The 26,921-nt window shown below is 35.2% G+C and overlaps 1 protein-coding gene across 2 annotated transcripts in view; it reads right to left on the reverse strand.

Moving 5' to 3' along the window:
- Nucleotides 1-2,443: 2,443 nt before the first annotated feature.
- Nucleotides 2,444-26,921, reverse strand: part of PTPN4 (protein tyrosine phosphatase non-receptor type 4) — a 103,298-nt gene continuing 78,820 nt past the window's right edge. The window contains exons 15-27 of one of the 2 annotated variants that reach the window (XM_057364761.1): nucleotides 25,546-25,704; nucleotides 20,925-21,084; nucleotides 18,538-18,621; nucleotides 18,396-18,452; nucleotides 16,877-17,033; nucleotides 15,237-15,403; nucleotides 13,643-13,733; nucleotides 13,496-13,557; nucleotides 12,619-12,765; nucleotides 10,190-10,318; nucleotides 8,605-8,753; nucleotides 5,381-5,516; nucleotides 2,444-2,913 (exon numbers count right to left, since the gene is read on the reverse strand). In XM_057364761.1, coding sequence (XP_057220744.1) covers nucleotides 2,827-2,913; nucleotides 5,381-5,516; nucleotides 8,605-8,753; nucleotides 10,190-10,318; nucleotides 12,619-12,765; nucleotides 13,496-13,557; nucleotides 13,643-13,733; nucleotides 15,237-15,403; nucleotides 16,877-17,033; nucleotides 18,396-18,452; nucleotides 18,538-18,621; nucleotides 20,925-21,084; nucleotides 25,546-25,704 — 1,585 coding nt within the window. In that variant the 3' untranslated portion in view covers nucleotides 2,444-2,826. Of the gene's footprint in view, nucleotides 2,914-5,380; nucleotides 5,517-8,604; nucleotides 8,754-10,189; nucleotides 10,319-10,934; nucleotides 11,038-12,618; nucleotides 12,766-13,495; nucleotides 13,558-13,642; nucleotides 13,734-15,236; nucleotides 15,404-16,876; nucleotides 17,034-18,395; nucleotides 18,453-18,537; nucleotides 18,622-20,924; nucleotides 21,085-25,545; nucleotides 25,705-26,921 lie in introns of those variants that run through there. The other variant, XM_057364762.1, reaches the window with a different exon arrangement.

Here is a 26,921-nt window from a genome sequence, read left to right on the forward strand (position 1 = left end):
ATACAAAAACTTCTTTAAAAAACTCTTAAGGATGATACAGATCTTCATAACCCAAAGTAAAATATTAAGCAGTTTAGCTTTTTTTGGCCATATAAAAATATTTTAAAGGCCATTTATACCACAACAGGTAGAAAAATTTAAATGGTGATTTATGGTGCAGAAAGGCTTCAGTGCTATTTTTTTTCCCAAGAAGTTTTTGGTTAACTTTATCCTGGCTTTGGAGAAGCCAAAAGCCACTGTGGCGCTGATGGCCAATTAAGTAAGAATAGGTACTTTGTTCCAATTTTTTCCCCAGTACAACTAGTTAATAAATTACAAGTCACTGCAGAGGAAAATTTTGAAGAGACCTATTATTCTTGCCTGTGTTTGTGATCAAAACAGTAATGACAGATGACCAATACATATCCCACTCTTAATTGTGGTATAAATGGGACTTTTGAACTCRAACTGCTTTGGCAATTTTACATAAGAATATTTAAATATGTGACGTAGCAACCCTATATAATGCTGCTATAACCTCCATTTCTGATTTCCCTCAGAATAACAGGGCAAATGCTATTCTGTTTATAGSTTGACTACGAAGAAAATTTATTTTARTATAATGGATGAATTATTTTACTTTTTGGACATTAATGCTGAGTTCAATATAACCTTCCAGCTAACCAGCAACTCAGCTAAAAACCTCATCACACGGGAATTAAAGAATTATAAAAAAGAATTTTTATTTGTTGGAAATGGCTTAAAATATAACTGAGATTAAAGCTACCATGTTACTCYTTTTCAGTCCAGTTCAGATCCAGAGATTCTTTTAAAATTTTATTTTTCACTGRGGGACAATATTGACTTAGGCATTAAATCTAGAAATATAAGTAACAGGGCCACAGCCCTCCTAATATGATTTTGTTTTCTAAAAATATTTAAAACTCTATCTTCCATTTGGCATTGTGGTTCATGTTCATTACTAAGTCATAAGCCAGGATTTCACTTTGCCTGAATCCCTTTTCATTTAATAGTTCGTAGCTGATCTGTTTCAAATGTCCATAGAACACAGTATATTATACAATATAATTCTTCAATAGTTAAAAATTATTTAGCATAGAACTTTCCATTTTAATTCTATGCTATATATATAACAAAATTAAATGGATAAACATTTTCAGGAAACCAATATAATAAATTAAAACTTTTAAATAGAGGGCACAAAGTTATGCTGTCAAAGGCCAGTCAAAGAAGTGACTGKTTTTTTCCTTACAGTATATTACACTGGGTATCTTGCTTCTGACTTGGTTTCTCCTGTACTAGAAAAATATTAAAAAAYGGGGACATTTATGCATCTTTAGAATGAGCTCAGATACTGTATCAGACAGACATTTCTTACAAATCTTCTACCTATTTAAATAAGAAACAACCCATACCAACTGGAACAATTTTGCACAAGCGTAACAGAAGGTGACTGGGGTCATTATGAAATTAAAATTAAGTTCTGGGATAACTTCATAGTGTTCTCCCTTCTCCCCTCCAAACAAATAAAAGAAAAGGCAGACCTGTACGAACATGGCTTGAAATCAACTATGAGGACTTAACAAGTTAGTTAGAAGGTAATGRAATTAAATCACATCTCATTGCAAGTTTAACTTGATTATCAGTGCTATTAAAGAGTTATGTCTAATTGAGTAAAATAGCTCTTCTCAATAAAAGGATAAAACAATGCATCAGCTTCTAATGACCTACCAGCATTTTGTAGTAAGATGCTAGTAAGTTACTAGTTGGAAGAAATGAAGGAATGTGTCAGATTTTTCACGTAATTACAGCAGCATACAATGCTCATTAAGTTGGCAGAGGTGCTTTTGCTACAGAGAGTAGCACACAGGTACTTGTATAAGGAAAGAGGGAATGGTATTTCCATGACCCCTTGTGGTATCACATTTCAAGCACCAAGGGCCGTTTTTAAAGTCTGAACCCATAAGATAAATATGACAGGACAATACCACCCCCATGGAATCACGAGTGCCTTGCACTGGATGTACRCTTTAAGTCTCAAGGCACTTAAGGGGTTAAGACATAATGCATGCACTAGTTCCCATCACGTAATCTTAAATCACACGAATCGGAATACACCAGTGTATGACACACAAGCTGTGTCAAAGAAATGCTGTTTACTTATATGGTTTCTTCAATTTTTTATTGTTGTTTTGTACAAGATGCTGGTAAGTGGGCATTATGCAGCTACTGCTGGGTTAACACAGACGCCAGCTCTCCTCTAACAACCAGCTGGTCTCTAGGAAGGGTGTAGGACAAAGTGTGCTGCATCAGTAGGCAGTGTGTATCTATCTAGTATTGGCAATATTGCTAATGTTGTAAAAAACAAAACTGTGAGAGTCTGTACATAGTAAATAAACCTAGCACTGGAAAAAGATCATGGCTTAGTGTATTTTTTCATTTGTTTTTYTTTTTAAGAGACATGGGTGTAAAACAGAGTGAAATAATTCCAAGCCTTGTTTGTAGCAATTCAACCAGAAGCGCAGTATATGGCACTACAATGAAATATCGTAGATTACCCTGAACACAATTAGTTCTTTCAGTTTATGGTTTGTTCGGAGCAAATCACGAAAATAAAGTCTTCAAACAGATGAAGGTTAGAAGAGTTTCAGAGACTGATTTTGTTTCAACGTAAAGTGCAACAGTGCTGAAGTTTTCAAAGTCCTTTGTCAATTCTTTGCTGTACTTCACTATCATTTCCTGCAAGCAGTATTATGGCACGAAGAATGCTGCCAGTTCATTATAGAGGACAGGATTCCTCAATTGATATCATAGGTGTTTYGCTCTTTACTGATGCAGTGATGTTTGTAAAGGTTTAATAAATCCTTCTTCATACACCTTCAAAATAGCTTCACATACAAATCTGTACTGACTCTGAAAAGGAAAGTAGATTCAGTAAATTGAAAAGAAATATAATTGAAAAATATCATTTGGAAGCAGAAAAGGCCTCTAAGATTTCCCCATCCCATTCTCTTGACAAGCCAAGAACTGTGCTTCAAAGTCAGTTTAGGAAACACAATACAAAAGGAACTTTAGATGACAGCATTTTGTTTCTCAACAGAAGAATAGGATGAATGGCACTTTGAAATATATACCAAAAGTCATACCCACAAACCCAGTATTATTATTACAACATCACCTATTTAGCAATTTTCTGCTCTTTATTTCCTTGCTGAAGTTTCACTGACTTGAAGTCTCCATGCCCTTGGATTTAGAAGCCATAATTTCAAAGTACTTTTTCATACTTATATTAACTCTGCCATGTTACTGGCACCTCCTTCTAAGAATCCGATATAAAAGAAAACTATTTCATGTTTTAAAAACCCAGAACACCTGTTTCTTGACATTATATAATATCCATATAATGTCTTAACTCCTCAGTGCATCCAAATCTAGCACCTGCATACACAGAGGCCATTAACAGTTTGTTTTAAACAAATAATAGATTAAAAAAAACAAACAGGCAGTAATCAAACTGTAATATAATGAAAAACAAATGAAATAAATGCAAAGCACCACAAGTCACGGTGCATGCAGACCAATGTGTCTGTGCTGGTTAGAACTCCAGCACACCTGCATTGTCAGTGTTGTGGGAACAGCCCATCCTATGCACTGATGTCAGATCTTAAAAGTGATTCTAGCACTAGAATCATTATTTCCTGTAGTATCGCATGTATATGAAATATTTTAAGTTTCTATCCATTTGTGTAAAATCCGTGCTTTGCCCCCAGCGCTCCCCGAAGGCGCCTGAGCTCTCGCACAGCGCCCCCGTGCGGACAGCGAGTGAATCCCTCGGGACACGAACCAGGACCGGCTGCCAAAGCACAAACGGCCACAGCTCACGTTCATGGAACCTTAAAAAACTACAATTCTTTCGTTAGACCTTCTCACTAAACACCTGCTTTTCCTCAATCTTGAAAATTTTGGTTTCTCTAAGAAAAATGAGGAGACCAGATGATATTTAGCACACACTGTGAAAAAATACAGTTAAACCCTTACTACTGCAACTCCTACCTTTACTAGTAACACTTTTCTTCTYCTCCACATAGGGTAGAGAGAGAGCTATTCATCCTGTAGAATTGTCACAAACAGCAAGAGCCAACCTTTGCTATTTTTCATGTATCATCACCTTTCTCATCCTTCCTGTGCTACCTGAACAGTACAACTTTTTAGTGAAACATGAATTCTGGAACATTAATTCAGCAGCACTGACTGACTGATGACCTAGAAATAGAGACACATACTTTTTGTCAGCCTTAATACTCTCTGAAGAACGCAAAAGGTTTATTCAAATTTGATTTACTCAAATTTGGCAGCAGGGACATGAAAATTACTACAGTGARTACTACCTTCAGATTATTGTGATTTGATACTGAACTAGTGCCTCTTCTCCTTCAAGATGCTCTTCTCTAAATGTTATATACTATGAGTAAAACTATATCAATTACTCACAATTATTATGTCAAAAAAAACCAAACAAACGTGGAATTTTTCAAAGTTAGGAACAACCGAAAGTCCAAGTCTTTCTTTCTCTCTGAAAGACAACACAACTCYACCTTTTCACCCTTTTTAGGTACTTTCTAAAAACATAAACACAAACTGCTCTTAGAGATAAGCAATATCTGACTGATARAATAACAAGTTTCTAAATATGTTCTAAAACTTCTAGAAATCTGAAATATAATACATGAATTATCCCACAACACCCAAAATTACAGGTGTAATTTAAGGTATCTTAAGGTACATCAAATGTCAAGAAAGTCCCGAAAGAATCCTTGTAAGTTACTTTTCTTAGACGAAATATACTTATGATTGCTTTAATGCATCTTGCATCAGATTTAATTACACTGATTTTTTAAAAATATTATTTCTCTGATAATTTCCCCTTGAGTCACAAGAGGGCATAGTTAAGGCTTGCTCCCATTACAACTAAAGCAACATAAAATCACTGAATTTCATCACTGACATTTTTTCTTGCATGTCTTGGTTCTTTCTGTTTCTCTTTTATACCACTCCCACTTTAAACATCTGCAAGTAGGTTCCTGCTTTCTCCTCTGAGTGATTTTTACACTGGTGAAAATTGACCCTTTTTGTCATTAATTGCCAGGTATCCCTGATACAACTGCTCCTTTTTTTCCAAGTTTTCACTGTAAAAATTTAAACAATTGCTCTTTTCCAATAGCCTTAGCAATTTATTCTTTCCTGGAGCCAAGGCTACAGCCACACTGGGTAAAGGTGATCTTTGCAATATAATCAACAAGTATATTAAAAATCCATCTAATATGACTAGATCATGYAAAATTATTGTTCTGCAACACAGAACCACAGGGATGATACTCACAGGTGTTTGGATCATCATGGCTCTTTGATCTCTCATGGTTCTTACAATATCTAGTGGATAAACAGGCTGATTGCACTCAATGAGACACATTGCTGTCTCCATCGTGATCAGAACCCCTGTCCGTCCAATCCCAGCACTGAAACAGCAACAACAAAACAAAGTGGAAAATTAAATCAAGTGTCTGGAGTTCAGTTCATACTTAAAAGATCTTCCTTCTCATGGGTTCTCAGTGTTGATCATTACGACTCCCATAGTGCTGGGGGAGGGGTTAGACTGGTTGTGTCTGTATCTGGAAGCAACCTGTGCCCTGCCTGAACAGAGCAAAAGCCTTCAGTACAGAACCACCACTCTTTGGAAGAGGAACTGCCTGGCCCAGCCAGTCCCTTGAGCAGAACTTAAAGAGATGTTTACTAAGATCACATTACAATCCACACTACCATCTCAAGGACCACAAAACACAAGCATACGCTGGGCATGCTGTATCAGTTTGACCATTACTGAAAAGRTGATTTCTGGAATGTTGCACTGATAAATTCATGTTAATGTTCTTCAAGCAATCCACACCTTCCTATTTCCAAATAATGAAAGGAATAAGTATTAGAAACTTCTGTAGGGTGACAAAAAGGATTGTTTTCTTAGAATTAAGGAGTACAATACRGATCTAGCTTGTATCAATTGAAAAGGAATACATAATAACAATCCTTTTCAAGACAAGAAGTACCTTAACTATACTTCTCATAATGGCAAAATTATCAAGAGAGCTTATAAACTTTTTCCTTAAAAATAAAACAGATGTAAAGGTTTATCTGCATCATTTTACACATATATATATATGCTCTTCCAGAAGTAGCAAGCCTTAAAGACAGAATATTTAATGTTGAATTTGAYGATCAGTTTCAGATTTTTCAATTAATGTTGCACTTTTGAAACAGAAAACAAATATTTCCACATATTGGGATATATGGCCAAACACATATTTTGAAATGCCAGCATTACCCCAATTCATACAATAAATGAAAGTATTTGGATCTAAAGCAATTCATATAAATATTTCAAACTTTGAAAGTTAATTGTTCAAATTAAGTCTGGCTAAACTACTAYTTAAATCTTTGTCCAGGAGGTGGCATTAAAGCTACTCTATATTTCAGTGATGTCATGAGAATTTTAGGACAAGATGCAAATGTGCTCATTATATAAAATGATTCAGTAGTGTTTCATATTTCTRGAATTTATACATATAGAATTTAAATGCAGAATGCTTTATCAAATCCAAGCAGGGAGAGTAACTGTCAAAGAACCTAATGACTCATTTTACAATTTCAAAAGAGTCAGAAAAGCCCAATGACAGAAAATGTGATCATTTTCCTATGATAAACATAAGGCAGGATAGGACTCTTCTGCCTGGAAAAAGAAATCACTGACTGATGGAGTAGAACACTGAGATAGGGCATGAAAATCATGACGGGCATGGAYAGGATAGACAAGATCTCATCTAGAACAAGAATCAGAAACTGTTCAAGAAAACTAGCAAGACCTTGAAAAGATAAAAATAACCACATGACACAATATCAGAAACAACAAACAATATAACAAAATATATATAACAAAAACCTCGATATAACAAAAACCTCAATATAACAAAAACCTTTCCAATTCCTTAAGGTCTTTGCTGCCTTGTAATATCTGTGGGTTTGGACTGTTTTCTTTTTAGATTATTGCAGTACAAAAGAAAATAATTTTCTACTACTACTTGGATTCCTCACACTAAAGCTGGTATCTTAGTTCTGAAAACAAATTCTGTTGCACTAATGCCCTAWCCTATTACACTGACGAGATGTTACAGAGTGCATGCACCATATGAAGGAACACCTGGGCTCCTTCTGCTTGACTCCCTGCTGGAATTTGATTATACTTCCCAACAGCCACCAAGTTGGGCCAATTAAGTAAATTATGTTCAACTGTGATACTCTTAYCTCTTTTCTTCTGTGAAAAATAAATCTTTCATACGAGTTTCAATTACACATTGAAATTATCAGCTTGGAGCTGAATTGGTGCCTCCTTGAGATGAATGAAGTTTTTCCTACTCTCCAAYGTTATTGTTCCAGCACTTCTGCAGACTTGCACACTTTATATCACAGAAGTTGTATTTGACTGCCATTTTCATTATTTTTTCACAACCATATTAACCAAAAGTATATCAATAATGGAAGCTGAGAAACAGCATCAGTTAAGACACTGGCATTCTGGTAATAGATTCCCTAGTCAGTAAGATTCACCCTAATCTGCATAAAGCAGAAGAGAGAAGAACTAATGAAATACAACTTCTGATACACATGGTGCATTTTTCTTTTTCTTTCATACCTTTCAATAAATGTCCAGTTTACTTGCAGTCTTTCAATTTATTTTGTCCCTCACACTTCTCAGCTTTTCTCTGAAAGGAATGATGCATGCCAGATTCAGGAACACTGACTATCTTGGGAGTATTCAGGAATTGAGAGGTCAAATATTATTCACAGAATTGTTCCCCAAGAATTGTGATAGTCCATGTTAATTTGAAAACAACTGGCACTATTTTAATTTGCTAATTAGGTATTTTAAAATGATTAAGATTTTGAAATATACTATAGGAATRTAGAATGCTATGAAAAAGTATTGCACAAGAAAAAGAAAACCCACATTTCCTGTGTAAGTAAAGATCTAAACAGTTATTTTAATTCATGACAAAGGTAAATTGTTGAGAAAAATGTCTCATCTTAATGTATGTATCAAAATATCATGTAGCCTAAGACTGCAGATTTAAGAGAAAATGTCTTTTAATTGATAATTTCATAAATCACCCACATTTGCCACTATGGATCACTYATAAAGCTATTCTGGAGCTTTGTAGAAGAGGAAACTATTCCTCATGGTTACCAGGTACCTTTTGCCATTTCCCTGAATTATTATGTAGATTGTTAACACAAGCATTTAAATTGCAAACAAAACAAAAYACCCCAGSAAAATCTTGCACAGATCAACACATGTTGCTATTCAAAATTTTGCTTCTTGAAATGTGATTACCATGTTAAATATTTGTTTTATTTCAATGCTGAGTTTTCCGTCGTCCCTAGGACACCAAAGTAGATACAACTAAATATTTATTYCAACAACAAAGCAAAGAACATCTATTTGATGACAAAAAGTTCATGTTGCTGATTTTAAAAAGTTGTAAAAAATTTTGATACCTGCAGTGAACAACAACAGGTTCTTCTCTACCAGCCCTCTTCTTTCGCACGAGACACACAAAATCYAGGAAATCACTGGAATCATCAGGAACCCCATGATCAGGCCATGCTATGTACTGGATTTGGGTTAGCTGGCGGCTTTCCTCTTTCTAATCAGAAAAAAATGGAATTTATTAAAGGGTAATTCACATCCTATTAAAAAAAACCCACAAAAATAATATTAAAGAAATTGATAGTACATTTCTAGCAACTTGTACCCATAATTAAAGATGCTCCTAGCAGTGCTTTATTAGTGTTATGCACTGGTCATCCTGGATTCTTTTTTCTTAAAAGCAAAAAATGAAATCCACAGATGCTTACATTTTGAACAGGTTAAAAAAAATCACACTACACATAATACCAAAGCTGTTCAAGGATACCAACAATCTAACTGAACAGTAGATGTAAGAGAAGGTGGTCATATTCTTAGCAAAGCAAATTTAATAGACATAGTATCTTACAAGATCAAATGACAGAACTGGGGTAGGAAGGGGAGATCAGACATAAAAGCTTTCCTTCAGACCCTGTGTGAACAGCAGCATTGTTTTGGCTTTATCTGCACCTCTTAATTTTATCCATCATATTACACCTACAGTGCAGAATGACTTTGTTTTCCACTCCCTCCTGGTCCTTGCTCTGATATCACAAATATAATCAATCGCCTCTGGTTAGGGGAGGGGACAGGCTGGGCAACCAGAGTCGCATTTCAAAAGAACAGGAGCTACTGCACTTTAAATAGCCTTTAGGCACTGAATCATTTACAGAGATCCCACTGCTGATAGCCCATGAGCAATTGTCTCAACAGGACACAGGACAGGAATTTTAACTGCAAATTGACTAAAAGGGAGCTCTATAAAACCGGCTTCTCATCTGGTAACCCAAGCAATGAGAAATAAATATGTGAACTAAATTCTAGATACTCATTTCCAAATATTTCTGATATTGAAATGCTGGCTGGGGAGGCTCTGAAAACTACACATGCCCTGAAAACCATGCAGTGCATGTTCAAAAAGGTACTTGTTTACATATAGTCACCAATCCAGATTCATCTTTCTCTCAGCAGGATTGATCTTCACTCTTCTTGCACGTATTGTTCAAGACTGAATTATTAAGAACTGTTTGCCTATACAAAGACTTTCAGTTGAGGTGATGAAACACCTCTAGTGTCTCATGTTCTGAAAATATCAAGGGAGTAACAAGTTTCTCAACTTCTTTTATTACTCTTTTCCTTCRGCCAGGTTATGAAAAACACCAGTAAAAACTGTTAGGATAAATAATGTATCTTTCATGTGATCCAATTAATATGATAATGAAAAATGAACCTCTATGATATTTTCACTTAGGAAAGGTCTGTTATCATTCTATGGACAGAATTTCTCCTAGGTAAGTACATGACAATATGAGTAGTTTTCTAGAGRGTTCTAGAAAAAAGACCCTGGATTCATTATATGGATATGCCACCAAGTTGTAAAGAAAGTCTAAGTACATTTTAGGAAATATGCAAGGATTCTGCAGATTAATACATAAAAATACATTACAATTTTACCTCCAGATTAGTCAATGTCATTTCTCGAAAGACATAAGCAGGATTTCCTTCTTCTGAATGGCAGGTAATCTGGAAATTCCCATATGAAGAGCTTCCTGATGGTTCTGGCCAGTACTGATGGCATTTAACCTACGGTCAACACATTTTTAAAGATGCTGGTGTTTAAATTCAAAGCATTATTTTCATTCTTTCTAGCTTTTATACCATTGTTCGTTACAGATTATTTTGATCATTTTGTAATCACTATTAATTTACTTACCAAACAGACTCTGTTACCTAATTACTGTTTATAAAATAAGGTATCACAGAGATTTCCTGGTTCTCTTTTCAAGAGGACACACGCGCCAGCTCTTGCAGTTAGTCTAACTGAAGATGGATGCCTTTAATTTCCATTATAATTTTTTAAGAGTTTTCTATAAATTAACACTTGAGTGACAAAAATGCTATTTTATAAACATTTCTGACCTCCAAAATCCTAATCTGACCTTCTCAAAGTAAATTTATACGGGAAAAGAACAAATGGAAAAAAAAAAAAGGAGATAAGCAACACAGAAGTTGCTAAGCTAATGCAGTAATTAGGGGGATGAAGATGGTGGACTTCAAAGACTMCCAATCAAGTGCTCAAATGTGAATGAAAGCTTCAATCGCTACGATTTTCTCATCTATGGCTTAAATGCCTAATTACAGAGGTCATTTCAGCACAAGTGTACTTTTGCATTTCCAACCCACCTGGCGATTCTTTAAGAGCAGCCAGATTTGCAGACTTCCTGCTCCACTGAGACATCCCGGCATGCAGTGGGATAGTGATGTCAGAAGCCTCATGATCAGCTTTAGAGCAGGGAGTCTGCCTATGGGTATAAGACAGATAAGTCCTTTTATTTCATTATTAAGCAGCTCTCCAAAGAACTCCACAAATATCATWATTGAAGGGGTAGGGGAACCTCAGAGAACTGCTATTGCAAGTCTGTTCTTAGCAGATCTGCACAGAAAACTCAATGTAAAAGGGCACTTGTACTGAAATTCCCTCTAATCATGTTTATTTGGGAGTAAGCAGCACCATRCAAACACTGAGTCACTGAAAAATGGTTTAAAAACACTGCAACTCCCCTTCAATTATTTTAATTGTATTTAGAGTCCTAACCTCCCAGCATATGTATGGTTATTAAAAAGTCAGAATATATACAGACAGCTGAACTACAGTCCAGGTTGATCTACAACGCACTAGAAATTCATCTTCAAAAGAAAACCTGATATAGAGGAATCCCACTACACTACTATTCCACACTGTCATTTCTATCCACACACTTAACCAACCAGTGCTACTGTGAATGCTCCAGAATAAACCAAATAACTCTGGAATTCCACTGTGTGTATGGCGACACTTGATTGTTTTCCTRTCTCCAAAGGATGAAACTGCATAAAATCCAAAGCAACTAAAGAGAAACTACAGCTTAAACCAAAACCAAACAAGACAAAAATACACCTGAGGCCTTTTACAGGCATTATGTTATCACTCTACACAATTATTTTTACTAATTTATAASTGTAATGTAATTATTTTATTATACTACTCTATTTTTACATATTTTATATGCAAGTTAAAGGACAATGATTATTTCCTAAGATTAAACAAATCTTTATAGCCACAGAATAACATTTTATGGAAAATTTTAGATTTCACGTTTTAAGAAAATCCTTGATAAGACAGCCATCCAGACATGGGATATTAACACTACAAAGCTGTGTTAGGCTGCCTTAAAAATTAATCTCACTACATATCAAAGAAGTACTCTATGAAAACTGATGTGACTTCTTGGGAATTCCTTCATTTGAATTTAGAGAAAATAATTCTATGAAGGTAAATTGTAGATGCTTTTTACTTTACAATAAAGAATCAAACAAAGCAGACTAAAATATTTTAAGAAATACCTGAAGAGTGAAGTGCATTTCAAGACTGAACAAAGTTTAAATACTAGCWGCATTAACATCACCAGAAGGTTTAAAATCTAAGACACATCATTGCAAAAGTACTAGGAATGCCCTTATGAAAAATAGTTACATAATGATAAAACAGTTCAGGTTGGAAGGGACCTTTAAAGGCCATCCAGTCCAACTCCCTGCAATGAGCAGGGCCATCTCCAACTAGACTGAGTTGCTCTGAGCCCCATCCAACCTGACCTTGAGTGCTTCCAGAGATGGACATTCACCACCTCTCTGGGCAAYTTGTGCCAGTGTTTCACCACACACACTGTAAAAATGCCTTCCTTATGTGTACTCTATCTACACTCTTCTAGTTTAAAGCCATTTCCTCTWAACCCCTTGGCATCTCATATGCCACAACAGTATATTTCTCTAATCTTTTAAAGGCTAATCACCAATAGTTTTTTAGAAGATTATGCAAGTGATATTCAAGGAAATGTTTTACTTACTCTGCCCCGTTCAACTTGAGTTGTTAACATTACAACCATAGATGAGCCTTGCTCCCAAGTCATCTGCCAAAAATCAGGACAAGTGTTCGGTAATGGACCTTGACAAGCAATGTACTGGTTTATTATTGTGGAAGAAGGGATTTCCATCTAAGAGAAGACAAAGTTATTATTTCAATTCCTACAGAAAATAGAAGTCAGACATTTACAGTTTAGTAGCTAGTACACTAAAAAAGCAACCATGACATTAATTCTRTTTCTTAAAGGCTAGTAAATATGAATTGGTACAGATAAAAATTCTTCAAGTGTTTCACCTGCAAAATTACTACCAAGATTTACATATGAACTGACAGTCATGTAGTTGCCATAATGAAGATCAATGGTTGAAAAAAAAAAAATTACAGAACAGTTGGCAAATAATTCAGGTGCAAATATTTCTTGCTTTGTGGGTTTTTCACACTAGCTTTTAAACACTGATCTCYGGATTTAATATCTGGGTTTTTTCATTAGAGTAAGTAGCTGTAATTTTGCTGTTACTAACAATGAAAGAAACAAGATGCAAAAGAAAGTGATGCCAAATTAAGCTTCACTGTTGTTGAACACTACTGTCAGAAAGAAGAATTAATTTCTCTGGAGAAAGCTAGATGGAGTTAGCATTTTTTCACAATAAATGCCGGGCTAGACTTTAACATTTATGAAAACACCTGCCACAAAACATTAGGAAACAACTATATCCACAGGAAATTTCAAACCACCTGACTAGAGGTAGCCATTCTAGCCTGAATTAGATTTAGAAAAAATACTTTTTTAGATCAGTTTTTTTCATCAAAAAACTGTAGATTACTTAAMGCCAGAAGAATTTCTAAAATATACTACTTACATTTATATAATTTGCATTGATGTAATCTTCATTACTTTTTAAAATAACCCGTGTAGCATCATCTGAAAAAAAATTTAGAAAGATGTAACTTGTTTACCAACCACAGTGAAATACTTTTAGAGCACATATTTGAACAGAAATACTTACAAGGCGAAATGTCTCTGTATCTATTTTTGGAAATGTTTTGAGGTAATCTGGCACAAGACATTGTCATTCCAGGCTTTTTCCTATACAATTGCTAAAAGACAAAGCTGGTGGTCAGAACATAACAGATGCAATAGATTCATTATTATGTTATTTACCTAAATAGAATTTGTTCTAAAAAGACGTGTTTTTTAGAAAAAACTACTCATAGTAGTTTTTTTAGAAAAAACTACTCATAAACTACTGAGCAACAGTAGCTTCAACAAACATGAAAATACTTTTAAAAATAAAGCACTACAAATTCAGTCATGCTCTAGGATCACTGAAAGTGATCAAGATGTAACCACAATTTGTTTAAAGAAAAACTCAACATTAAATTTCAAGTTTCCACTKAGAACACTGATCCAACGATAAAGCAACATTGTATACTGGTAAATGAATTCACTGATACTGACAACCCCACTTGGGTATTTGGAGCAAGCAGATTGTGTTGTATACAGGCATCTACCTATACTGCCCTTGTTTCACTTAGATTTTTTTTTTGGTTGTTTTTCCCAGATGTCCTTCTGTATTGCAATAACTGTAGGGCAAATCCTGGGTAACCTCATGCTTTTCCTGCACAAAATTGCCTTTGAGAGGTTCCTGCCCTCTCGTGCCTTAGTCATGCAATGCCACAACCCTTGTGGTACAGAAAGTATCAGTGAAATTATCCAGGTTCAAAAAGAAGCACTTTAAAAAACTTTTACACATTGAACCCACTAGGGAGAATGAAAACTTATATTAAAGGAGAATTTTAAGTAACTTGGAAAAAATCTGCTCTTTCTATACATAAAAGTAAATTTTACCAAAGTTCTTGAAGAATGGTATATAAAATATATTTTATAAATATAYGTTGCAAAATACAATGCTAGTCTCCATTTGGTGAGGAATTCACAGAATTCCCTGTTTTAYAAACCTACTGTTTCCTGCTTTAAGCCACTTGATCTCATGCATTTAAGATGGGTATCACCCAGGCATAAGTCAGTGCTAGAGAAAGACTATGGCTTAGGGCATAGCAGCTTAGGGCCCCACTGGAAGTGCACTACTGCTCTGAAATATGTCAATAAAAATTAGCTATTTATAAAATATACAGTTACATTCACCTTTAATATTAGGGCTGTATTTTCCATTAGTTATTTTACCTCCCCGCATTTAGAATGCCCATAAAATGTCAACAGCTCAGGTGACATTCAGTTTCTACAGCAACTTATGTATGGAGTGAAGGCCTGAGTACAGAATACATTCTGAGAGATATTCTTCAGCTTCCACCTTTATGAAAGTATTTTATTAACATGTCCATCCTGATAACCACAAAAAGTGTAAGTAATCAATAAAGCTATTTATAAAACTAAAACCTAGGATTATGTATTCTTAAATTTGCACACAATATAGGATTGACTTTGTCCTTTGGTTATTTTTCTTYTGAGAGTGTAAGACAATTATTTTGCTAAAGGATGCTGACTGTACTGAAAGTTATCTGAAATCTGCTCTGTTTAAAACAATTGCTATCCCAAAAGACTTGGAACTTACACCCAGCTCCAGGCAATACAGTACTTACATCAAACTGAGCCAAGACAGTTCCAGTGATAAGCCCCTCTGCTAACTGAATCATGGATTCTCGCAGAGCATTATCATCTTGATGGACACCATCAAGTGGAGATTTCTCAGGGATGTACTGAAAATCAGGCTCGCTCTCCAGCTTCTCTTCCACAACATCATAGACAGCTACAACAAGCAAAGGTATGAATRCTCTGACTGAAGATGCTGTTTGACTAAAGTTAACCCTAAGTCATTTATTTAAAACAGCAAAAACACCATGTTTCTCCTGTAGAAAAATGCACATTTATTAGCACATTGATTTGAGTCCCCATCAGCGTGGACAGGTAGCTTTTACTGATCATTATAGTCTGTGATAAAACTATTTTTTTTGAGTAATAGTACTTTTAAGTAAAAGCACATCACTGACAGCTAAAATTTTGATCAAAATTCATGTTATACCCTGCCTTGTCTGATACAACTCCTTAATTTCAAATTTACACATCATGCCTCTGATATCATAACAGATGCATTTACATCTTACTTATAATTCACTTAGAATTTGTTTTAGGCTTTGGTGAAGGCAAGATCTGCAGACCACCTAAGAAAATTACTTTAATACGTGGCATTATAAAGCTATCAATTCTGTATATGTRCCTTGCTGATAAACTCAGAAATAATATGCATCTTCTAGCACACAAAAGAAACACATGCTGTCCMAAAGTCTTTTTTAAAATTGTATCAYATCACTACAAAGGAGGAAACTGGCAATTCCTCATTTCTACAGCTCACATGTTTTTATCCAGAATACAAAGATAATCAACACACAAGGGGAAAGTTTGTTTTAGCAAATTTGCAAACAAAGCTTGTAATTTGGTTTGAAAAAGAAAGCACACAAAAGCTGCAAGAAAACTTACACATAGACTGACAGCAMATGTAAGCAGGGAGTGCAAATTAGTGAGTAAGGGAAAAAAATGCTTGAGGTAGATGAGGTACTCTGCAAAATTAATTCAAATTATTCCAATTAAGCATGAATATTTTTCRTTTTGCTTTTTCCTATCCAACTCTATTATAATTAGGATGTGCAGCAGAATTAAATCCAGTGCCCATCTGCTGGCTATGATCCAACAGTCTATTTTGTGAATATATTGCATAAGCTTTATTTAGATTGCATTTTAGCTCTTCTACTAAGCCTCCTCATGTAGAAATGTTGCCAATAGTTTTGGATTGTTTTAAAAATGTATGGAAGGTTTTTGTATATATCGACCTTCAAAGTCATCCAAACACTGGGTACTTGGTGAGGATTTTTTTTGTTTGTATTTGGTTTAAATTTTCCTTAGGAGAACAACAATAACCTCATRAAATACATTCAATATCCCTATAGCTTTCTGGACATTTTTATCGATGAGAGTGAGAACAAAATTTAAATTAGCTCTCTTTTAGAAATATTTGATCTCTGACTTTTTAATTAGTTTTCAACACTTAGCTATACACAGCTCCTTGGAGTATGGGATCAATACATTGTGTTGTTCCAATTCCTTTTCAGGGAAGGGAGTTCTTTCTTACAGGTTAAATGTTCCATCCCAGGACACAAAATGGAGATTAGAAAACAAGAGCAGGGTGTGGGTTTTTATTTTTAATTAYGTTGTACAAGCCACTCACCATTGGGTCGAACGAGGAGCACAAGTTCCCCTGAGTGTCTCTCACAGCTAGCTTTAATAAACATTACAACTTGGTCGTGGGTATGCTCTGCAATATCCCTGCCATTAATCAGTACAACCTGGTCCCCTTCATTCAAACGCGGGACACAGAGATCAGCCTGGGGAAAAAAAMCAAAACCATCTGTAACACAAGCCACTACCAATTTCTTACCTTAAAATAACAACTGAAAGTAACTATACTTGGGCTCTTGAATCCTAACAGCCCCGTTGCTATGGTTGCTGCACTGTATTCAAATGATAAAATCTAAGTGTTACACAATACACAAGCAGTGCCATTCCCATGAACAAATCCATTAGCAGCTGGGACAGGACTGTCACTTAACATCTTCCAGCAGCTGTTACTCGACTCCTCAGCTGATGCAGAAAGCTCCTCTGTTTGAATCACACTTTGTAGAGGCAATTAAAAAGCAGGGTGTTTTATCTTTGAAGGGAGGAGAGTAACATGGCAAAACCTTGTCCAAATCAATTTCACAGGCTTAAGTGCTTCAGGTCTAAAATACTGCAGTGGTAATGGCAAAAAGCCACGCATAACTCCCAGTAATCCCAGAGAGAGGAACCAGTTAATAAAAATTGTTACTATAATCAGTCTAAACATTGTTGCAGAAAAGAAAGCACAAGCCATCACCAACTATTTTCTTCCTACAGAGTGAATGTTTAAAGCCAAAATTATTAATGTCATTATATATTTCAGGGATAAAAGATACAAGAACAATTATTTTGGCAAATATTTTAATAGGTTCAAAGAGTAAAGAAAAAGCCAAAAAAAACCAAACCCAAAAAAACCCCGAAAAAAACCCCCCAAAAAACCCAAATCCCCCCCCCCCCCCAAAAAAAATGTACCTCTTAAATAAACAAATGGTTAACCCCACTCCAACTCTAAGAGGTATAGACAGAGCTGACTGCAGTCAGTTGAATACCAGGTCAGTATTCTGGCACTAAATTGACAAATATTGTGCCTAGTTTGAAGACTCACTTATAGTCACTCAGTAACAACACGCAATCAGACCTGATGAATGATTCATAATGTCTGCTTTTAATCTATATCTTGGCTTTACTCAGCCACATCTGTCACTAAAGTAAGACATTTGCTATTTTGGTTATTTTTAACACTCTTTCAATATGTAATTTATGTGAAATTACTAAATGTCTGTATCTAAAAAAAGTAATAAAGTAAAAGTATTTTTAGGATGGCACAGCCCAAGTACCAATGCATACTGAGCATCTGTAAAGCCCTGTAATTTTGAGAAATTAAACTTTCTTTCAGTATGGAAAAAATGCTTCTGAGGATTGAAGAACTAAAAAAAATACGTTATACATCCCCATCAAATTCTTACTGCATGTAATTCGCTTTGTTTTCATAAGTTATAGCAAAAACTAATTTTCACAGGCAGCTATCATTTTCAATACATCCTTCAAGATACACAGAAATTGCTACCAAGTTTGCTATTTTGATAACTTACAGGTGTTCCTGGAGCTACCCTGGACACTATTACCGGCATCTTCTGATCATATCCACCCTTTAAAAACAAATTAAATTAGTAAGAAATCCCAAATGTCAGAAAATAACCTTGATAAATGTGAAAGGAATAGATGTACTGTTACCTTTACATTGAAGCCAAACCTTCCRTTTTCATCTGGTTTCATTCTGATCATAACAAGATTGTCATGGGGGACACCACCATTGGGCTAGTAGACAAAAGTTACATTATATTAGTATCTATTTTGTTCACAGTTACACTTTGAGCATATTGTATCTAAGAATTCTGCAGTTTCCTCATCAAATAATTGGACACTTGAGAAAATGCCAAGCAATAACACTAACATCTTGGGTTTGCATAAAAGGARAAAATTACATATTAAAGAGTCTTGGACATAACTAAGTTAAAGGTGTGTTCTGTCATAGCAACCTCTAAGAAAGAATATTAGAAAAGACTAACTGGCTTCAAAACTCTAATAAAAAGAGCTTACTAAATGGAAATGTCTTAAATTCATTTTAATTAACACCACAGTGAAGAATTGCAATAAGAAAGGGAAGATAATTGAAGGTGTCCTTTTGCCAGTGGTAAGCAAGGAAATCTTGGCTCCCGATCCCTTACTCCRAACATTAGCTAGTGTTTCTATAGTTCCTACAGTGAGTATGCAAAGTAATAAAGAAATGTGCTTCAAGGAAGTTTTCAATGTTACCAGTTACAGCAAAGCATAAGACTCAGAAAAGAAAAAAACAAATTTAGAAAAGCAAATATTTTTGTATGTAAGAAAGTTCAGAATCTGGAGTTACACAAGGTTAAAGAAGTCTGCAAAACTTTTCTCATTAAGGTAACTCAGTTGCAAATGTTTTATGCTCTTGGATAAAAGAAAACAAAATTTGGTAAATGCATTCATCTGCACTCATGGCCACACCTGTTTTTAAAYACTTTTGACATTCTCCAACTGGAAACTCAGGGATTGCAGATGGAGTAAAAATGTGTCATTCTCTTATTTGTCCTACTACCTTTCTCCATACATGCAACAGACAAAGGAAATTCAATAGCTTTATGAAATTGGAATGGTGAAGGGTTTTCTTTAAAATATTTGAGATGGAACAGCAGAAGATTTTAGTGGTGCAGGAACCTGAATTCTGGTCAGAAAAGCAACTTTGAAACAAAACAATATTCAAAAAATTTCAATCATGCTATGYTCCTTCTTGTGTAATCCCCAAAATAAAACGTCATCAGCAGATGAAATTAGATGTTCAGCGACAACAGTGCACTGCCATCATAGAGACTGCATAAATGTCTCCCACTGSAGCACAGCAAACAATCACAGTGACAATGCACAGAGAAAAAACAATCCCCTTCACACAGCTGTGTTGGTTTTGCAGAACTAAAAGGAGTTAAAAAAACAACTGAAAGTTATTTTTGGCAATTTGGTAAAGATAACTGAATACAGGGCAGAAAAACTTGATGACTGAAGTAGTTTTATCTTTCAAAACAGAATAGTACTTCAATAAGACTCAGATAAGCAATGGCTGAAGCCAAAGTTGTTATAAATTCTGTTCCATTATTTTATTAAAACAAAGTTTTTTACGACATTCTCAAAATACTCAAAAATTTTAAAGTTTCACTTTTGACTCTTTTATTAAATCCCAGCTGTGAAATGAAACAGGGATTTTATGGGAATCTCAACTTTRTTACAAGGCCTGAGAGCACCCTCAGCTTACAATTCAGAATGCAAAAAAAATAAACTAAGACATTTCTAAGTATCARTTTGGGGAGGTGACTCAAAATTTTGAATGCCTGAGGTTGACAAAACTGTTCACACAGTATTTGSTACATCTGGACATTACACAGTTTTCCCATCCTGCAACATGTTTCTTGGYCCACCTAAGTATAAAATCAAGAACCACTAGAAAACTTCTGGAAGGACAAGAATCACAAAAATGGTCAGAGAGATCTSACCTCAGTCAATCAACTGACTAGTTTACTCATCTCACACATGCTTCAATATGGAAAAAGAACTTCTGCTCTTATTTTTGTATTTGCAATAACAGGYCTCTTAATAGTTACTTTTTTGGAAATTCTGATGAGAAATGCAACCACAGACTCAAAAAGCCTCTCCTGATAAAACCACTCTAGAAATTGGTAGGCATTTTCAGATTTCGCTTTTTAGCTAGAGCTGGATTAAACACTTGCAACGTTTTCTTTAAAACCGATGGCAAACAACATCTCAAGAAGTGGTTAGGTAGAAACTTCTGCATGTGCCGAAATGCTAATGTTCAAAATGTTTGCATAACCATCCCTATGCAGTGATTTGCTGTCAACTGACAAAGCACTAGTCCAGCAGGTGGAAAAGCCAGCAGGAGCTAGTGAAGGGACAGAATGGATGACAGAAATGCTGCAAAGTAATGCACAAATACAGAGGCTCTGAAATGCTTCAGAACCAAGTTCATGTAAAGCAGGACTATCATTCTGATAAAAGGCAGAATGGTTCAACTGGATCAAAAAACTTACAGTGGATTTTTCAGGTGATGCAGGAACATCRAATGTTTCATTAATATGGTTATCCAGTTCTTGCTGCGAGTGTGAATGATGAATTTGGTTCCAACTGTTCTTTTTAAATTGTTTGGGCGGTAATGCTGGAGGCTGCCCATCCATAGGAGTCTCTTGAGATCTAAATACCAAAATAGAAGTATGAAGTGGAACAATCATGAGATATTGACAGTTTTTTCAGGGTTGAAAATAATCTGGAAATGTTAGAAGAAACTCAAGCRTTTGAGAGATGAATATCTGTATGTATTTTTAGAACCTCAAAAGTGTAGTGCAGTAGAATACACTTGCAGTCTATGTTTGCACCTGTTGCAGCATTTTTCTTGACAAGMAGCTATACACAGAACCAGCAAGTTCATCTTTACCCACAACCTTTTTAAAAAATGGTTTTAGCGTGCCTAAACCACTACTTCTGACCKGCAAGCACTCTATTCTACATTAATAAAAATGTTCTCTGTGTTTTTGTRTAATATGGAGAATTTCCTTTTGCTAGTCCTTTTGGAATAAAAGCTTAACTGTGTAATTTGTATTACATGAATACATGATTCATCTTTGATTATATGGATTTACATTTAAGAATTAAGAAGAACATTTGGAAAGGCTCAAAAGGGCAGCTAGCTCACAGTTCCCATTAACATGGTTTGAATGCCAGTTTCTAAATACCAGCAGGATAAGTCCTGTTCCACAGGTGCCCCATTAAGAGGTGCTATTAAGTAATTTAATGATTTCAGACGACAGCCCACTGATACCAGATGCATAAACCATCAAGAATGAAGTTACAGGTTATAGCTAAATCTAAAGAGAATGCTACCACCAAAAATGGGGYTGTCTGTTCTTTCACCCACATCCCTGGCTGCTTCCCTGAAGAACTGGTGCTCCTCCCTTGGCTAAGGCAGCTTATACCAAGCAACCAAAGCTACACTGACTTTTTGATCAAGCCTGGGTTTTCTGCCGGTTCAACACGATGAACTGATTTATCTCAGGGCTGASCACCAAGCAGGGAAGGAAGGAAACTCCCAGAGGCAAAAGAAGGACACTGCTCCTCAAGCTGCAGTGGTGATTCGTCACACAACTCCCCCCAAAACACACAGGTAACCATGTGAGCAGCTCTGCTGTGTTTAGTGYTCTTGTCTCTGTGAACTGTTAGCAGAGCAAGACTCTCAGTATGACACTGCACAACATTTAAAGTTGCTGCAAACCAGAAAACCTATGGCACACACCAAGCGCCATACATACAATTTATCTCTATGCAATTCAAGAGAGGCAGCTCCCAGACACCTGTTCTAAAATAAAAAAAAATCTGAGCAAAACTAGGTATAGTGATTTCAGAAAAAAGAGGAACCTCTTTCAAAAGGCATGAAAACTGGGAAATAGAACACTTTGAAATGCCAAATATTTTCTGCTTCAGTTTAAAAAAAATCAATCAATATTCTTAGAAAACAAAACTGGTAACATTTTTGTCAGTGTATGAAAACAGCWCATTTGAAAAGATCCCAACAATATTTCTCTCTATTTTTCTGCTTAATTTCAACTTTCAGAAAATACTTTTTTCATGAAGTGTTAAAAGAAAAAAAAAAAAAGTACTAATTATTCAGTCTGATGTCTGAAGAACCTCATGTTCAAAACACACTCGGGAAGAAAAATAGTATTTCTTAACACTTTTCAATGCAAGTAACAGGAAAAAAGAGCACATTTTATTTTTCAAGATAAGCAGCTTTTCTAAATTCATTTTTGTGGAGAGAAAAATATGATGAATGTCAACATTTGCAAAACAAATCTGCAAGGCAGCTATAAACTATTTAGACATCGACTTACAAAGGTCACACAGAGATTTTTAGCTGCTTGTGCATTCATTCATTCAAGTCTGGCCAGCACAGATTATTCATCCTTTTAAGTTATGTATTTTCCTGCAAACAATTACTCATGAGAGTCTTAAACCAAATAAAAAAAAGGAGCAGAAAACATGAATAGAAACACAAAAGAAGCTTTTCTTCTGATACAAGCAAAAGATGGATCTTATGTTTGACTAGATGTCTGTACATACATGTCAACAAACACAAATAAATTCCTACCAAACACACAAACTTATAGAAAAGATTTGAAAAGTTACTTAAATGAGCACTTTACAAGCAGCAATGCAAGTACTGTAATATATTAGCATAATGAATTGTGAGAACTAACAATCAAGCCTTGGGCATAAACTTCACTGCTTTATATTTGCCCAGTCAGCTTTGAATTTCCTTATGAATGCTCAGACAATGGCAGTGAAAGCAGCCTATTTTGCAGGCAAAGCAGCTCTCTGTTACTGAATTCAGCAATTTACATAATAATAAAATAACACACAAACCCTGGCACTGGCAACTTTTGGTATTTTTGTTACAGATATCCRGTCTGATCTTTTTAATATATTTAGCAAAAGTTTCATACAAACCCCCATAAATTTATTAAACTAAACACTTACCACGTGCTTTTGGAATTTGAGGTTATAATTACCTCAGGGAACTACTCAYACACATCTCTCAGTTTAGTTTGAATAAGCCATACAGATGGAGAAATGATGTGCAATTGAAGGTTATATTAGCTAAGCTCTAATATCCTTCTGAACTGCACAGACACTGTTGATTTCTTATGCTTTGTTGATTCCAAACTCAAAAAGATCACTAAACCTATTGCTAGTCAGGTTAGCCTCTCTTTCTTAGACATAYAATTTTGATCAATAAATAAAAGTTTCTGACAAATTAGCACATGGACTACTCCAACCTTTTCAGCCAGAAAGGTCAAATTGATTAAGAAATAGCTTTTTGGACTGTAGAAGAGTATAATTTAAAATTACATAGCTAATATGAACTGTATGCCTACTATTTTCCTTCATAAATATCAAATCTTGAATCAATAATACCACCTTAAACCTTCAAAAGACCATAATGGGGTTCATATATTTTTGACAGTCAATGTCTTCATTCTTCCACAGATCTATACTGGAATAGTAAATTTCACTTTCAAGCTTTGAACAAGAGGGAAAAACCCAAAACCTGAACTCCTAAGACTTAAGTGTTGAAGATGGAAGAGCAATACTTTTTCTTCTTGGGCATAAAAAGTGCAAAACCATGAAAAAGAACAGCCAGGGTTGCACAACTAATGTACAAAACCACTTCCTTTCTTTCTAAGACTCATTTCTATGGTGACTTACTCGAGAAATCAAGGATTAAATAAACAAATCCTAAGAACACTCAGGAGTATCTTGTCCAAGTCAGAGTAAAGGCATATGGATAAAATAGAGTGTTTAAGAATTGTGCTTACTTGACTCTGCCAATCAGTCAGGGTTTCTCATAACTGACTTCAGTTGAAAGTATTGGAACAGAAAGAACCTGACCCTGTCCAGCCTTTGGACAAGAAAACTGTAACAGGAGAAAAGATTCACGAGTGTTCCAGTTCTGAGAGTCCTTTGTGAATAGGTTAAAAAGTCCACCAAAAAAGAAGAATTTACATGATTAGGTCAAATAACTATTATGTAACCCTGAAAGTCAAAAAAACAGCTGAGGGTCAAATTATAACTACTGCAGCCTATTGTAAAAAGCATCATGTGCTATTTCATAAAACTTCAAAAATTTTGTATTCTATTTCTCCCCTTAAAAGTTACATATAGTTGTTAAAGATGAAAGTACAGTCTAGGCAATGTTTTAAAACCATTTAAACGGCTTCCCAGAGTAATTTGTCCTGAGAGATTTGTTTAAAAACATGTAATTAAGTATGTACTGCTTTACAGTTCTCAAATGGTTTTGAAACCGTTTGCACAATTTTCTTGCTAACAGAGATTATACAAAATTATGAGGGCATGCCTGGCATTGCATGTACTAAGAGGGTGTAGTGGTATACATTGCACCTTTTTTTCCCAACTGATATGGACGCAAGTTATTGAGTATTTCAGTACCTCAGAATAACTCAATGGGTTTGTTTTTTTTTTGTCTTCCTTCTGGATCTAATACACAATAATAGTTTTATTTTGCCTGCCATATCTTACAGCAAGTAAGCTTACAGTATAAAGAATATTCAGCATAACTGGGGAGAAAAGAGAAAAAAAATAAAAAAGCCTGACGTGTCATCTTAAAAAAAATGAACACTGTAACAATATACAAAATACACTAGCAATGTACAAATGCTGGGGTGCCAAAAGGGTGTTTTGACTAAATTATAAAGCTTATTCATACTACTACTGTGCCTTGACAAAAAGCAACATTTCCAAACTGATAGGAATTAAAACTTATCTTCAATTCTATCAAAACCCCAGCTTTTGCTTCCACATGTAGACACTGACGGTCACATTACAGCAAACCCATAGCTTGTGGGGATGATACTGTAATTCTGAACCTGGAATATGTCAGATACAGCTCTTCAGTTCTCTAYCATCTAATTCTTTCTCACTGTAAGACCTAGTCTAATATTCCTTAAAAAAGAGCCACCTTTTTATTAGATTGCCTGGCTCTCCCTGACCCCACATTTAACAATGAATTCCTCAAGGCTGAGATTCCTGACCTCTCTTCGGAAGCCCTGCAAGCTACAGTGGTGTGGTAAGAGCAGAACTTACGGGGATGATTCCAGTATGATGCTGTTGGCCTGGGTGGAAGATGGAGATCTGTGATTAACAAATACTTCACTCGGGGAGGTGTGAACCACATGATCCACTAAATGTCCAACTGATGAGGGTCGTAACCGGGCTCCTTCTTGAGYGAAGGCAGAGTTGCGACTAAGAGAGAAAGCAGAGCAGTGCAATGAGACAAGAATATTATTGTTAATCTACATTTCTGATACCACCCACTAAAATGGGATGCTGAAAAGATTATTTCCTCTCAGTGCAAGCACATATTTGTACACATATTTTTACTACAATTTCAGAAATCACTGAAACAATTACGTTGTCAGATCAACATGTTGGACTTATTAATTTTTTTAAAGTGTTCAAAAATCATTTTAATAAACACTAAAGTCTATTTTAAAAATTTATTTATTTTTAACTGAAGAAGGCTGAAATCATTATGGTCCAAAGAGCAGGCTGACAGCCCAGTCAACAAGAAGATAAATGGATTCCCAAGAAGATAAATCCTGGTGCTGCTCATGGCAGAACTTAACCTSAATTCATTAAGTTGAACAATTTATCCCCTGAATCTTCCCCTGGAAGAATCATAAGCTTTGCACTGAGAGTGTTATCATTTCTGTGATCCAGSATTTTCCCATTTGAAAGCTCACACAATGACACAGCCATATTAAAATTATTTTAAACATGCATGATTAAGTTTGTTATGCTTTAAGCATCATTGCAACATTTTTCAGTAATTTAAAAATCTACAGATATTTACAACCTCAATCTTGTGAGGTTATATGCTGCAGAATCTTAAAATCTTGTTTATGCAATACAAAATTGGGCAAAATTTATTCTTAAGCCAGTTTCAGCACACTGAGAAAACTGGTCACCTTCCAAAGAAAATCAGGAATGTTTTTTCACTAACGTGAAACAGTAAGCTCTGTCATGTGAAAAGAGTAAACGTTGAAAGGAAATGCAGAAAAATTGAGAAGAATAAACGTGCAAGGATTTACAATTAATTGGAAATTAAGTAATTTTCTCCAATGTTTTAAAAAGTGGTATTAACCAAAAAATTTTATTTTTAGAATATCACACAGATTTTATCATCAGGATCCTTTTTCAACCAAATTAATAATTCAGTTTTAATTGTGCTTGAGATAACTCAAGCTCTGAAATTTAGAGTAGTGTGATATATCTTACACTTTTTATAGGCCAAGTGAGAAGCACTTAAAACCCATGCCTATGTCCTTTTCTTCTATCTGACGCTAAGTGTTACAGAGAATCATTCGGTACAGAAATTTTGAAGCTATTTGTCTGCATAACACATTAATCCTTTTATTACAAGTAGGTCACTCACAATAGACATAGACAGTCATTTCTAG

This window comes from Malurus melanocephalus, unplaced genomic scaffold (assembly GCF_030028575.1).
Source record: "Malurus melanocephalus ecotype Western Australia unplaced genomic scaffold, MMel_1.1 scaffold_42, whole genome shotgun sequence".
In the NCBI taxonomy this organism is placed as follows: Eukaryota; Metazoa; Chordata; class Aves; order Passeriformes; family Maluridae; genus Malurus; species Malurus melanocephalus.